Raw genomic sequence first — 16,542 nt, 5'->3', positions numbered from 1 at the left:
TACAGGTGAGAGGAGATTTCCTCTGGCCAGGAGGGATTTTAAAGGGGTTTACCCTTCCCTTTCTATTTATGACAGATATGAATATAAATCTGGTGATATTGTAGATTGGCATTTATACAGCTCTGAACCTTTAAAAAGAAAAAAGTAGAAATTCTCTTAAAAATCTGAAATGGGCCAAATAGCCTCACTTACTACTCTTATTCTATTTCTGTAGCAAGCATCTTATTATGTTAGGAAACTCTCCCCTAGCAAAGATCTGGCAAAGGCAGCTCCGCCACCTGTTGTGTCAGCCATCCATCCACCAATCTCCTGGTATAAAGAGGGAGGAAGGACCATATTGGGGGCATTCCAGGGGCAGAGCATAGGGAGGAGAGGAGGAAGAGTGGCAGAGCAGAGCTTTGCTACACCCAATGTTTGCTACTAACATAAATTAGGGCTGCCCCTGTGCAGTCCTATCTTTCCCTAAGTCCAGGCAGCTGTGAATCAGGGAGTTGGAGAATCAAGCCCCATGTGGGAGAGACAAATATGGTAATAAAAATATTTACAAGCAAGAATTGTCCAGAAGGTGTTGGGTATATATATCCCTTATCAAATCTTCAGAATATTGTAAGCAGTAGTTACCAGTCATATCAAGGGCTCAGTTTAATGGAAAATAAGGACATTACAGGAGAACCTCAGAGTTGCAAACACCTTGGGAGTGGAGGTTATTCATAACTCTGAAATGTTCGTAGCTTTGAACAAAACATTATGGTTGTTCTTTCAAAAGTTTGCAACTGAATGTTGATTTATACAGCTTTGAAAATTTTCTATGCAGAAGAAAAATGCTGCTTTTAACCATCTTAATTTAAATGAAACAAGCACAGAAACAGTTTCCTACATTGTCAAATCTTTTTTTAAACTTTCCTTTATTTTTTTAGTAGTTTACGTTTAACACAGTACTGTACTGTATTTATTTTGTTCGGCTGGGTTTTTTTGGTTGCTGCTGCTGCCTGATTGTATATTTCTGGTTCCAGATGAGCTGTGTGGTTGACTGGTCAGTTTGTAACTCTGGTGTTTATAACTCTGAGGTTCTACTATATTTCTTTCCTGATAGTTGTCCAAAGTGGACCCATCAAACTGGACAGTTGCTCTCTTGTTGTTGTGGAATGAACATATACGACTTGATAGGGTTGATAGACATCCTATCTTTTTTAATATTGCGAACAGACCTGATCTGCTGTCTGTAGAATGCTTTGGTTAGGTCCCAAAGGCGATATACAATCCTCAGTTTTGCTCTCTGCACTTTTCTTGAAGTTGACGCAGAGAAAATATCATGTCTGTGTTCTTGCCCCTACACTCTTTGGAATCTTCTTCTTGGTATTCTTGAACTGTGCATTTAAGGACATGAAAGATGGAGTGCATCTCCGCACAAGATCAGATGGGAAACTTCAACCTGTTCCAACTTAAGTCAAAGACCAAAGTCAAAAAGGTGCTAATAAGGTAACTTCTATTCACTGATGATGCTGCCCTCATAGCCCACAATGAAGATCTACTACAAGAACTCATGGACCACCTTTCAAGTGCCTGTCAGGCATTTGCTCTCACCATCAGCATCAAGAAAACAGTTGTATTAGGGCAGGAGGTTCCACAAGATCCTTCAGTTACCTTAAATGCAAACCAGCTAAAAGAAGTTCAAAAGTTCAGCTACTTAGGTGCTACAGTGACCACCAACCTCTCACTGGAGGAAGGTGGTGGCAGCCTAACTAAAAGAGCATGGAACAACTCAAAGCTTACCATCAAGACCAAAATGCTAGTGTACCAAGCTTGCATGCTCTGCACGCTGATGGATGGTGGGGAAACATGGACAACTTATGCTCATCAGGAGAAAAAGATAAATAGTTTCCACCTACATTGTTTATGCCTCATACTCAACACCAAATGGCAGTATAAAGTCACCAATGCAGAGGTTCTTCAAATGGCAAATTTACCAAGTGTGACAGCCCTGTGCAAGCAAAGACGTCTGCGCTGGCTGGGCCATCTGAGGTTGGAAGCCTGACGCATACCCAAGGACATGCTATACAGGGAGCTATCATAGGGAACAAGAACAACAGGACATCCCAAGCTTTGCTATAAAGACACATGCAAGTGAACTATGAAGGAATTCGGAATTGATCCTGATCAATGGGAAATCTTGGCAAGTGATCATAACAAGTGACTCCATCGTCTCCATCAGGGTATCAAAGTCCATGACAGGAGCTGGCTCCTACAGCTTGAAGAGAAAAGAGCCCATAGGAAGCAAGCAGCTCCCAGCCAAGATACATACATTTGCAATAACTGCCAAAGATCATGCAAATCTCAGATTGGACTATTCAGTCACATGAGACATTGCAAACCATCTACATCACAGGCTGCAATTCCTACCATCTCTTGCAGACGAAAGGATGCCAGCAAGTCTTTTCTGATAACAACCAGTAACTAGCTTGAGAGGGAAAAAGCACTATATCTAAATAGTTTGATTATAAATGTTGAAGTGCTATCAATATACATAACAAAACTATCGATTTGAACCATAAAAGGTAGCAAAGAAAAGTTTCCCCACAGTGCCAGACTCTAAGATCAGTGTTTGCAGTTCAGTTTTCTTATTACATTTCTACTTGAACTAGACTCACCTTTTTGCTCAAATCTAGAGCCATTCCCCTTAAGTTGCTTCAAATTAATTTATCACATCTCCAAAAATTAAACTGTATCTTCATGGGTATTTTCCTTTATTTGGGAGAGCAGTTTCTGTCCTCCTCTTTCAGGTTATACTTCTGAAAACTGTTCATTGTACTCAAGTGGCATTATTAAGATGAAAGCTTATGCTCAAATAAATTTGTTTGTCTTGTTGACTTGTTCCACAAGTCCTCCTTTTCTTTTTGCTGATACAGACTAACACGGCTGCTACTCTGAAACATTGCTAAGATGGAGAGAGATGAAGGAATTTTTGTTCTCACAATAACTTTCACTTGTCTGTGACATGCAAGATCAGATCTTTGTCTTGCCAATCAGGAACTTCTCCTAAAATTCCATTTTTCTCACTGCCTTCGTTTCTTTTCCTGGATTGCAGAATTCTATATACGTAGATTATTTATGGCTAATAGTAGGGGGAACAGGCAAACTTAAATGGTGAGAACATATAGACTAATATTTGTACCACTCATGCAAAATAGAGCATCATAAATAGTGATCTGTAGACGGCCTTAAAAGTTTGACTTATCAGCAGAACCTAAAAGGTTCCATGTAAAGGACTCCTTACTCTATTGGTTTGTTGTGTAACCACATAATATGGTTCACCCTTTACTTGTTATCCATTGGAGGAAGTGTCGTCGTCTTGAAAAATCTATCTACTATGTTGAAAATGACCTCCAAATAGCTGTTACTTTTTTTGTGGTCATTGTTTCATTATTAGGGCAGTTATGCAAATAGGCACAAAGGTGATTGGGGTTGACACTCTTTTTATTTCTCACCTGCCTTTTTGATGAAGTGCCTTATTAACTTTATGGGTCTTTGTGTTACTGGATGTATTTGCCTTGCATATTTGCTTTAAAAGTTATACAGTTTTTTCCACTTAAAAACTTTACACTAATTAAACAAGTACTATAAATTGAAGACTTTATATTGTACTTGCATTAAATTTACCAGCTGGTCTTGCTGATACTGGATGTGTGAAGTGCATGAATTCCCTTGACCTTACATGAACAGGTCCACACTGGAATGTTTGATTTGGAATGCCTGCAGAAGGATAAACATTAATGATTGAGCAACAGTTAAATTAATGAGATAACAACATGGTACAGAGTCAAGTGGGATTGCTTGAGTTTTGAAGACAATAGCTCTCCTTATATGTCTGGCTCAGTAGAGGTTAAGCTAATAGCAAGTCTTAAATCACCCTGTGGTGGCTGTTTTACAGAGTGGTGTAAGTGTCTTTTATAAAAGGAGCTGTACTTGAGCAATGGCATCTGTGAAGTAGAGACTTTAAATTAGAGGAGATGGAGGTGAGGTAAAATTATATCCTAAAATGTGAAGAGATCTCCATCAGTCTTGGACCATTGGGATTAGAAAAAAGAAAAGAATACTTTCTGGATTCTGTTATCCTTTTTGGGGAGGAATCTGGGAATGGTAATTGTATAACAGGTGATACTTTTGGCACTGGATTCAGTCCCCATTGAAGTAAACGGACTTTGGATCTAGTTTGTTTTTGTTTTTTTTTTCCTTTCTTTTTCTAAAGGCTAAAAGTAGCATGAAATCTAGCCCTCCAATACCGCTTTTCCCCAGAAAAATCCCGTATGTAATGTAACAATGCATTGATCAATTTATTTGCTAGTTTAAAATGTAAAACCCATTTTGGAGTATTGAAAATTAGTCAACTTTATGTACATACATGGTTCATTAATGGAGAAATACACTTGAGGGTGACGGGGAACTAAATAATTAAAACAAAATAAGCAACTAAGGACTTGTTCTTTTACTATTTTATTTCTCTTATGCTGTGCTATGTAGATGTGTTCATTGCTTGGCTCCATCTTATTTGTTTTATCTCTTGCATACAGAAAATATGTTTCAAATAAAGGACAAACTATTAGCTTTGAAATGTCTAAAACCAGAACTGAGAGAGTGACTTCTCAGGCATCAGCCTTCAAATAACTGGAATATGACCTACTTGTTCCTAGAAGCAGACAACAACATTGTCTAGTTTTAGTTCATCCTTTTTTGTAGGGAGCCCTGTCCGTGTAAAAAGAAGTGGGATTGTGACTGCTCAATATTGTCTGCAGTTTCAGATTGAATGCCTTGCATTATACTGTTTGCCTTATTCTCAGCTGTAAGGATGTAAGATTGTGGCTGCTGTTCCCACCCTGGGAACCTTCTAAAAGAGAGAGGACTTGCCCAGTGAGCAGACACTTCAAATAAATCCTATATTTCCATCTAAGAACTAAGATGACTACCAAGAATGATACAGTGTAAAAAGCCCAGCCAGAGAGGAACTGCATCTTCAAATAACTGTTAGGAATCTAAAAACTGAATTGTTGCTGCATTGGATTTTAGTTTGGCATTTATAGACAACTGATCTCTAGAAATGATATTTCCTGAATTTGGGAATCACATAAAAAACATTCTATTTAACGTAGAGCTGTCGATTAATTGCGATTAATTCAAAAAAATTAATGGTGGTTTAAAAAATTAATCGCAATTAATCGCAGTTTTAATTGCATTGTTAAACAATAGAATACCAATTAAAATTTATTAAACATTTGCGGATGTTTTTCTACATTTTCAAATATATTAATTTCAATTACAACACAGAATACAAAGTGTACGCTGTTCACTTTATATTTTTATTACAAATATTTGCACTGTAAAAATAATAAACAAAGAAACGGTATTTTCAATTCACCTCATGTACTGTAGTGCAATCTTTTTATCATGAAAGTGTAACGTACAAATGATACAGACTAACAGATTTTTTTTTTTTTTTTTTTTTTTGGTCATATAACTGCACTCAGAAACAAAACAATGCAAAACTTTAGAGCCTACAGATCCACTCAGTCCTGCGTCTCATTTAGCCAATTGCTAACACAAGCAAGTTTGTTTATATTTGTGGGAGATGATGCTGCCCACTTCTTATTTACAATGTCACCAGAAAATGAGAACAGGCATTTGCATGGGACTTTTGTAGCCAGCATTGCAAGGTATTTACATGCCAGATCTGCTAAACATTCATATGCCACTTCATGCTTTGGCCACCATTCTAGAGGACAGGCTTCCATGCTGATGACACTCATTAAAAAAATAATGCGTTATTTAAATTTGTGACTGAACTCCTTGGGGGAGAATTGTATGTCTCTGGCTTTACCCACATTCTGCCATATATTTCATGTTATAGTAGTCTTGGATGATGACTCAGCACATGTTGTTCATTTTAAGAAAACTTTAGCTGCAGATTTGACAAAACGCAAAGAAGGTACCAATGTGAGATTTCTAAAGATAGCTACAGCCCATACCCAAGGTTTAAGAGTCTGAAGTGCCTTCCAAAATCTGAGAGGGATGAGGTGTGGATCATGCTTTCAGAAGTCTTAAGAGCAACACTCTGCAGAAACTGCAGAACCCAAACCACCAAAAAAGAAAATCAACCTTCTGCTGGTGGCATCTGACTCAAATGATGAAAATAAACATGCATCAGTCTGCACTACTTTGGATTGTTATCGAGCAGCGCCTGTCATCAACATGGACGGATGTCCTCTGGAATGGTGGTTGAAGCATGAAGGGACACATGAATCTTTAGCATATCTGGGATGTCAATATCTTGCAACGCTGGCTACAACAGTGCCATGAGAACACGTGTTCTCACTTTCAGGTGACATTGTGAACGAGAAGCGGGCAGCATTGTCTCCTGCAAATGTAAACAAACTTGTTTGTCTGAGCAATTGGCTAAACAAGAAATAGGACAGGGTAGACATTGTTTTATTTTTGAATGCAGTTATTTTTTGTACATAATTCTACATTTGTAAGTTCAACTTTCATGATAAAGAGATTGCACTATAGTACTTGTATTAGGTGGATTGAAAAATACTATATCTTTTGTTATTTACAGTGCAAATATTTGTAATAAAAAATAAAGTAAGCACTGTACACTTTGTATTCTGTTATAATTGAAATCAGTATATTTGAAAATGTAGAACACCCCCAAAACTATTTAAATAAATGGTATTCTATTATTGTATAACAGCGCGATTGATCACGATTAATTTTTTTTAATCGTGCGATTAATCACAATTAATTTTTTCAATCGCTTGATAGCTCTAATTTAATGTTGTACACCAGTGATATCCAGACGTCAGTGGTTCAAGAGCCAAACTAGTGATCAACATTACCCAAAAGAGCCACAGTAGTGTGAATTCATTGTTTCATTTTCTGTGTGTGTGTGTGTGTGTGTGTGTGTAAGTAGTATTCTCAGAGCAAAATGACTGATCAATTATTATTATTTTATCAACTACAGTTGGTTAATAACATAGTAAAAGCATCCTGATTGGTTAATAATAAAATCACACAGTGTTTTAGTATCATGTGCTGCAAAGAGACACATTAAAGAGCCACTTGCAGCTCGTGAGTCTCAGGATGTGTCTACACTACGAAATTAGGTCGAATTTATAGAAGTCAATTTTTAGGAAGTGATTTTATACAGTCGATTGTGTGTGTCCCCACTAAGCGCATTAAGTCGGCGGAGTGCGTCCACAGTACCATGGCTGGCGTCGACTTTCGGAGCATTGCACTGTGAAAAGCTATCCCACAGTTCCCGCAGTCTCCGCTGCCCATTGGAATTCTGGGTTGCGCTCCCAATGCCCGATGGGGCAAAAACATTGTCTTGGGTGGTTTTGGGTACATGTCGTCAGTCGCCTCTTCTTCCGTGAAAGCAATGGCGGACAATCATTTTGCGCCTTTTTTCAGTGCAGACGCCATACTGCTGTCAGCAGACAGTTCAGTAGGACTGCTAGCCGTCATCATCCACGGCTTCTGCTACAGCTCTGCTCTCCTGGTGCCATGAATCCACCTCGCAGGTCTTCTCCTTGTTCTGTATAAATATCTATTCTCATGGCATCCGTCATCACCCACCGGTTCTTCTGCAACTCCGCTCTCCTGCAGATGCCATACCACAGCAAGCATGGAGCCCACTCAGCTCACCGCTGCTGCAGTGAGCATTGTAAACACCTCACGCATTATCCTGCAGTATGTGCAGAACCTGCAAAAGCAGGCGAGGAGGCGACGACAGCGCGATCACGATAGTGATGAGGACATGGACACAGACTTTTCTCAAAGCATGGGCCCTGGCAATTTGGACATCATGGTGGTAATGGGGCAGGTTCATGCCGTGGAACGCCGGTTCTGGGCCCGGGAAACAAGCACAGACTGGTGGGACCGCACAGTGTTGCAGGTCTGGGACGATTCCCAGTGGCTGCGAAACTTTCGCATGCGTAAGGGCACTTTCATGGAACTTTGTGACTTGCTTTCCCCTGCCCTGAAGCGCAAGAATAGCAAGATGAGAGCAGCCCTCACAGTTCAGAAGTGAGTAGTGATAGCCCTCTGGAAGCTTGCAATGCCAGACAGGTACCGGTCAGTCAGGAATCAATTTGGAGTGGGTAAAACTACTGTGGAGGCTGCTGTGATCCAAGTAGCCAGTGCAATCACTGAGCTGCTGCTACCAAGGGTAGTGACTCCGGGAAATTTGCAGATCAGAGTGGATGGCTTTGCTGCAATGGGTTTCCCTAACTGTGGTGGGGCGATAGATGGAACGCATATCCCTATCTTGGGACCGGACCACGTTGGCAGCCAGTACGTAAACCGCAAGGGGTACTTTTCAGTGGTGCTGCAAGCACTGGTGGATCACAAGGGACGTTTCAACGACATCAACGTGGGATGGCCAGGAAAGGTGCATGACGCTTGCATCTTCAGGAACTCTGGTCTTTTTGAACAGCTGCAAGAAGGAACTTACTACCCAGACCAGAAAATTACCATTGAGGATGTTGAAATGCCTATAGTTATCCTTGGGGACCCAGCCTACCCCTTAATGCCATGGCTCATGAAGCCATACACAGGCACCCTGGACAGTACAACTATTGGCTAAGCAAGTGCAGAATGGTGGTAGAATGTGCATTTGGACTTTTAAAAGCTCGCTGGCGCAGTTTACTGACTAGGTTAGACCTCAGCGAAACCAATATTTCCATTGTTATTGCTGCTTGCTGTGTGCTCCACAATATCTGTGAGAGTAAGGGGGAGACGTTTATGGCGGGGTGGGAGGTTGAGGCAAATCGCCTGGTGGCCGATTACGTGCAGCCAGACACCAGGGCAATTAGAAGAGCACAGCTGGGTGCCCTGTGCATCAGAGAAGCTTTGAAAACCAGTTTCATGACTGGCCAGGCTACGGTGTGACAGTTCTGTTTGTTTCTCCTTGATGAAAACCCGCCCCCTTGGTTGACTCCACATCCCCTTCGATCACCGCTTTCAGAAGCAATAAAGTCATTATTGTTTCAAAATCATGCATTCTTTATTAATTATCACACAAATAGGGGGAAAACTTGCAAGGTAGCCTGGGAGGGGTGGGTGAGGAGGGAAGCACTGGGTGGGGTGGTGGAGGAGGGAAGGATAAGGCCACACTACAGTTCAAAACTTACTGAATGCCAGCCTTCTGTTGCTTGGGCAATCCTCTGGGGTGGAGTGGCTGGGTCCCCGTAACATGCCCCCTTCTCACCCCCCGCCCCCCCATGTTCTTGGGCGTCTGGGTGAGGAGGATATGGAACTTGGGGAGGAGGGCAGGCAGTTATACTGCAGCGGCGGTCTGTGCTCCTGCTGCCTTTCCTGCAGCTCCACCAGACACCTGAGCTGCGGGAGGAAAAAAAGGGAGAGTAGTATTTAAAAAGATACATCTTAGAGAACAAAGGGAAGACTATTTCACACTGAATCAAGCGATTCACGTTTACATAGCACATGTGCTTTTTGTACCAGGTCGCATTTTGCCTCTTATATTGAGTGCCTGCCGGTTTGGTGTGAGACATCACACACGCTCGGCTGGGCAACAGAATTCGTTTTGCAGGCAGCCATGGTAAGGTTTACCATGTTATGTTTTTAGAGTGCTGTGCACAAAGTAGCTACGGCCTCTAGATGCTGTTGCAGTATAAGTAGTAATTATATCTTATACCACGCTGTAAAATAAATCAAAGGGTGCTTTAAGATGTGCTACTAGCTTAACTGCACAGATCAACAAAAGCACTGGATTATCTGTGCACACTCTTGTACCAGAGATCAAAATAGGACGGTTTTCCAAAGACCCATAGACAACCTCAAACCTCCATCTAAATGATCCATTAGTAGTTTTATGAAACTAAATGGATGATTCTTTCCTTATCTCCTCTTCTACCATTAACCCACATTCCTTTTTTAATTCATGAATTTTATTAGGGTCTAACTAGCCATCATGGTTTATTCTGCAGCGTGGTATAAGTTATATTTACTACTAATATTGCAATAGCATCTAGAGGCCCTAGCTACTTTGTGCACAGCACTCTGAAAACATAACAAAGATATGGTTCCTGCCCTAAACAGTTTACAAACTATAAACTAATTTTGAGTTATGAATTCCATCATCTGTGTGTTAAACCTTGAGGCAAACATTGCTACGTAAAGAGAAGGATAGTTGGTGGAGAGCCCCTAGGTATGCTAACCTCCCCAACACCATCAAAAGGCATTCACTTAAAGGGTTCATCCCACCCAGTGTCAAGATGTTCAAACCCTTTAGCTGGGTTGCTTAAATTTCCACAAGTCCTCTGCTTCATAATCCCACATACCCTATGGCAAACAGAGGTTTTTCTAGGACACTAACATTATGGGTGACAATATTGCTTCTCCCAAACTCTGTTTCCCGTGGGGTATTAGGGAACCACTCATCTATCCAGGTGGTTATCTGTCCCTCATTATTGTAGGATCTGAGCACCCGCTTGGCGTCTTACTTACACCTTGGTCTTCCACCAGCCTGAGAGACAGTAGCCTGAGCCTCCCTGTGGCCTTAGTAAACATGGTCTATTACCAAGTGTACTGTGGTTTAATAAATTATGTCAATTATAGTGGATATGGCATGACTGTTAGTTTATGCTTCTGGAATATGTACATCTCCCATGTTCAACAACTTTCTTGTAATTTTATTGTATGGTATACTTTCTAGGGCTTACAAAACAGAACTTGAATTTAAAATATTACAATTTTTTATTGTAAAGATTTAGCTTTCACTCTTGTTGTATTTTTAGGCAAGAGTAAGTTCTGAGCAGGAACACTTCTTGATTGTACCTTTTGGACTTCTTTATAGTGAGGTTTCTGCATCCAGTCTGGTAAGTGCTAATTTCTATTTCTATACCATTAGAACATGGATATAAACATCTAAATTCTGTCTCGTATATATGTATGTTAAACTTCGATAAGCATGTTATAGAAAATACTAAGTTGTTTTCTGCTGCAGTCTCATGGCCAGAACAATTTTGTTGTGTTTTTTTTTTAAGAGTTTGACTGATTTCAGTATCCATTTTGGAAGTAAAATTCTTCTTTTTTTAATGGGCATAAAATTTCAGATTGTAACTTGAGCATAAACTCTTGGTCCTTAGTTTTTTTCATATACTGAAATACATCTATATTATCCTAAATTTTAATTTGGGGTATTAATTATATAAAAGCTGCACAAGACTGAGCATGGGGAATTCCTGAGTTCTAGTCCTTTCTCCAACATTAATTCCATCTGTGACCTTGGACAATTTCTGTAATCTCTCTTCCTCAGTTTCTTCATGTACTTATAGTACCTGTTTTGTAGGTGAATATATATTTATAGTTTAATGATTTTACAGTGATTTCAAGACATGAAGTGCTACGTATTTCCTTTGCTGCCTTTAATTCTGGATTATAAAAAGATAATAGATTTGGATTAACCAAATATATTCTCTTTTCCAGAGCTTGTTAAAAGTAAATAGTAGTGCATAATAACAGGCCTAGAACTAGGGCAATGGAACTGTGGTGACAGATAACCCAAAAATCAAGTTAGCACAGTTGTGTCAAAGGTATTTTGTTTTTGCCAAATGTGAGTTTCAGATATTGCTTGTGGGAGGGTGGTGTTGTGAAGCCTCCACTGCAACTACAAATCTCTCTAAAAATATATATATAAATAAAGCCCAGTGATGCAAGACTGGTTTACTTCTCATCAAGCTCGAGGAAGATCCAGCAGTGACTCAGCAGTGCAAACTGCAGCACCCGTCAAATGGACATAATGCCATGGTACCATCCATGGCAATGCTGAAAGAATATAGCACTAAGACTAATTCATTACTTATGCCTGTAGTGGCCTCAGATCCCCAAACTAAATGTCTTAGTCTTCACTGTCACTACTTTGGAATAGTGCATAGCTTTGTCTAAACTGGTGTTAGTATGGGTTGAGAACAGGATAAAGGAGAAAAGAGGGAAAATAACTGAACTCTATATATTATTGTCCGCAACAATTAAAGAAAATCAAGACCTTACCTAGAAGACTGAACTTCTGGAAAACCAAGCATTCAGTACAAATCTGTGGCTATGGGGTGTCTCAATAAGCCTAGAGGGCGAGAATTTAAGTGCATTTCTTAATGAACTAGTATCTAAGGTTCTCAAAATTAAACACTGATGATGGTCCAATTTACATATAAAGAGGCTACAGACTTTCAAAGACCGCTTTAGTTGCCTATCAAAGACCAAAGTAAAGTATTCTATACATAGTGTCAAGATTTATTGACAACCTGTAGATATTTGTCTGCAGACAGGAAGGAAGAAGCAATCAAGTATAAAAAGGATCAGATTTCTTTCTTTCTAGATTTGGGATTAATCAATGAGGAAAAGGTGGGGCCTGAATAACATTCCAGGAGCTGAATGTTAAGGGAACCTTATTATAAGCAGCTTAAAAAAAGGTGACCCGAAAAGAAGTAGGCGAAGAAGTGAGCTTGTACTCTTTTTTTTTGCTGCATTATGATGTATAAAAGAGGACTGAAAGGTTTTGTGTTAGTTTTCTAAAAGGCTTTTTCTCCTTGCTTGTGTTTTTACATTAGTAATTCAGGCCGTGTCTAGGCTGGAAGACCCTCTGATCAGTGAAGAACTAGTGGAAATGTCATCACAAGAATCAAGGGAGTGAAAGTTGAACAATGTAGAGGGGGAAAATAATTTGTTATACAATTGCTTGTTGATGGATTTGATTTCTTACAAAAAAGCAATGATATAGAAAGCTCGTTTTGTGTTACTGAGGACCAATTCTACAGCTGTTTACAATATATTGATCTTAAAGCTTAATATTGTTGCTGTTAATGACATTGGTTTATATACATTTATATATAACATATATGTAGTATGATATTGTTCAAATACAATAATTTTTAAAACTGCTGTAGGAAGATGCTGAATTAAATACATTTGGGACAACGATAACTTATAAAACTTTTTATTACAATGTTTTCTTATATTGTCAGGTTAAAATCAATATTCAAGGAGATGTAGTTGATCGTGGAAGCACTAACCTGGGAGTAAACCAAGCTGGTTTTACATTGCACTCTGCAATTTATGCCGCTCGACCTGACGTTAAATGCATTGTTCATATCCATACACCAGCAGGGGCAGCGGTAAGCAGTTCCTCTGACTATAGATTTTAAGAGAAGTGTAGCTGGTGCCAAGTAGTCATATATTTACTTGGTAGTTTAAGGGCTTGATCCCTTTAAACCTGTATTCTAGTGAGGAGTCCTATTTGAAGTCACATAGTTAATGAGCCTATTCATGTGAATATTCCTGCCTTGTGAGTGCTTGCAAAATTGGGCCCTATGGTAGAAATTGACACTATCTGTGCTGTGAATATGAAATCTTGAATCAACATTTAGAAGTAACAGTAGACAAATGGCAAATTTCAGATTGTAATAGAACCTTTTCAGTCCATGGGTCATAACGAGGTAAAGCGTCCTCCAGTGGCCCAGTAAGGCACACTTTGTAATATTTTCTGCATATATATGCTATGTATTAGAGTACTTGCATCCTATCTACATTTTGTTCTGGTAGCACATCTGTAACTGTTTCACAGCACAAGTAGCAGCATTGATCTCAAACAGTGGACTTTGTGGTTGCCCATGTTGACTTGTAGATCCCTGTTTTTATCCATCTCCAAGAACAACTAGTTATAAATCATTATCAAATCCACCTCAGAAGCTTTTTTAGGAGCCAACCCGGTGACTGAGTTTCAAATATTCAGGAAATTGCTTTACTGCAGTTCTTATTTTGATATTTTTCTTATTAAATTGATTCAGAACAGCAATAAAATTATTTTAAGGTGGATAACAAGACTGAAATTGAGTAAGTTCCTAATTTTGGATCATATTCTGAGGATTTTAAGCTTTAACAATGGTGGTTTTTAACCATGGTTTTGTGTAATAATCTGCAGGAAAACTTGTCACTTATAATCTTGTATTTTAAAATATTCACTTAAAAGAGAGTATGAATTAAGGATAAGAGGCTGATTTTCTAAATCTTTTCACATTTCTGTCTTGTCTTCTGACCAATCTTCAGTTCTCCTGCTTTTAAATGTCTAAGATGTATTTAAATATTAACAATGACATTTCACCCTCCACTTCACGCATTAGTGTATATAATGTACAGCAATGACTGACTTCTTGTTTTTATTTACTTCTCTCTCAAAATCTACTGTTATGTTTCTCAGGTTTCTGCAATGAAGTGTGGTCTCTTGCCAATTTCACCAGAAGCACTCTGTCTTGGAGAAGTGGCCTATCATGACTACCATGGTATTCTGGTTGACGATGAAGAAAAAGTGTTAATTCAGAAAAATTTGGGACCTAAAAGCAAGGTCAGTTATTCCATACATAGGTCAATATGAAAAGAAAATAGTGATTTTTTTTTTTTTTTTTTAACTTGGAAATGGAAAGGAGGGGAGGTATGTTTGTTTAGTTCTTGGCAGGTAGGTTTCTTGTAGCAGCTCATATTCCTTACAATGTCCATTTCTTCTAGGTCCTTATTCTCAGAAACCATGGCTTGGTATCAGTTGGGGAGACCATTGAAGAGGCTTTCTACTATATTCATAATCTAGTAGTTGCCTGTGAGATTCAAGTAAGAATCTTAATATATTATATAATGAATCTGCTATCTGTAACAACATGATACATAATCTTCAAACAGATAATAGTTGAATGATTAAAAAGTGACAGTTCCAATCTAAACTAACAAAATAAAGATTCCTGGTTTGATTGATTTCATTATGCAGGAGCAATTACACTGATAGTTTAGCAACTGTGTTCAACTGGCAAACTAGAACTACTGATCTTACATAAATCTTTCCCAAATCATCAGTCTACTTTTCATTAAAGCAAGAGTGTTGCAACATGTAATTTTTCACATTGCTTAAAACACTTTCCTTATTACAAGGTTATAATGATTTATTTAATTTTAAAATGTAAGATTCGAATTTGCAAAATAGAAGAGAGTCCTTCTACTGTTTCTATAACTATCCAGTGTTTTTATGTTAAAAAAATTAAAATGTGGTTTAATTATTTTTAAGGTACGTACCCTGGCCAGTGCAGGTGGGCCTGACAACTTAGTGCTGCTAGACCCTGGAAAATACAAAGCCAAATCTCGTTCTCCTGAGTCTCCAGCAGCTGAGGGTACTGTATCCCATCCGAAATGGCAGATTGGAGAGCAGGAATTTGAAGCCCTTATGCGAATGCTTGATAATCTGGTAAAGCAAATAACATCATATCTAATGAGTTTTTATATGATGAATGCAAAATTATTTATAAAGTGCTATAAAGAAACTAAGATTTTTTTTCAGGTTTTTTGGTCTTGTTTTACTTTTTTTATTTGCTGACAGATTTGATTCTTGAGATTTCAAAATGCTAAGTTTTTCTTAGGTTAGTGTCCAGGCTATAATGTGAAAAAAGAACCATGTAGGTTCATTTATTAATCTTTAATCTGAGTATTTAAAGCTTCCCTGTAAGATGGAATAGATCAGTTACAGCCTGATTCAAAGACCACTAAAGTCAGTGGAAAGACTCTTCTTGATGTCAGTGGGCTTTGGATCAGGCCTTAATGTTTATACTCACTAGGTTCTGTACCTCTTGTATCACAGACAGGTTCCTTTTGTTAGTTGTGATTGTGGTGCATGCAGCCTCTCCAGATTATACCATGCAGCCCTATCCTCCTTACCCCTTAACAAAAAGGTGGAGTGTAAAGGTAAACTTGGACTTCTCAGGATGTCACATTGTTAGAGGGCTCTTTGGGTATTAACACAGAATGATGATCCATATGGCTGCATTGATAGAACATTTGTCTGAAGGTCATAAGTTAAAGTCTACATGATCACTCTGAATAATGCCCAGCAATGACATTGCCTGTAATATAGGTTATGATTCAGATTAAATCTTTAACCAGGTTGAAGTTAGGATATTTTTAGAGAGATAGGGTATTCCCGGTATCTGGAACAATGTTTCCTTTTCTCAACAAAACCATTTCCAGTGTCCAAAGCTCAGTATGAACAATCACTGAGTGAGCAATCATTGCTGTTTCTACATACAGCCACTACACTACCATGAAAGTTTGTTTTATCCTGTGTCCAAATTTCTCTTAAAATCCAGAGCTTCTCTACCATACTGAATTGCTTTAATGTATCCTACAAAATTGACATGCTTTGACTAGCCACAAGAGGCTGTTAAAGAGTGGTGCCATCAACACATCTTTCCCTACAGTCCATGAACCATCAACCTGGAGAGAGACCAAAGGTTGTTCCCAAACTTTTACCTCCCATGCAGCAGCCCTCAATAAATGCCATTTCAACCAATTGTGTGGTTAAAAACATGGAATTAAATTGTGTTAAACTATATATTTCCTTTAAAAAAAATTTAAGATGAAAAGTTAAAATGGAAAGGACCATATGTTTAAGGTTAGAGTGTAGTATATAATGCATCATTCTAACACTTCTTGCTTCTT

At 38.7% G+C, this 16,542-nt stretch overlaps 1 protein-coding gene across 12 annotated transcripts in view; it reads left to right on the top strand.

The window, feature by feature from the left end:
• Positions 1 to 16,542, top strand: part of ADD1 (adducin 1) — a 123,910-nt gene that overhangs the window by 65,273 nt on the left and 42,095 nt on the right. For all 12 annotated transcript variants that reach the window (XM_074951787.1, XM_074951786.1, XM_074951782.1 and 9 more), the window contains exons 5-9: positions 10,809 to 10,889; positions 13,035 to 13,184; positions 14,267 to 14,410; positions 14,572 to 14,670; positions 15,119 to 15,295. In XM_074951787.1, coding sequence (XP_074807888.1) covers positions 10,809 to 10,889; positions 13,035 to 13,184; positions 14,267 to 14,410; positions 14,572 to 14,670; positions 15,119 to 15,295 — 651 coding nt within the window. The remainder of the gene's footprint in view (positions 1 to 10,808; positions 10,890 to 13,034; positions 13,185 to 14,266; positions 14,411 to 14,571; positions 14,671 to 15,118; positions 15,296 to 16,542) is intronic.

The sequence above is a fragment of the Natator depressus genome, chromosome 4, assembly GCF_965152275.1.
Source record: "Natator depressus isolate rNatDep1 chromosome 4, rNatDep2.hap1, whole genome shotgun sequence".
NCBI lineage: Eukaryota > Metazoa > Chordata > Testudines > Cheloniidae > Natator > Natator depressus.
The sequence above is the reverse complement of the archived record's forward strand: the minus strand, read 5'-3'. Positions and strand labels throughout refer to the sequence as shown.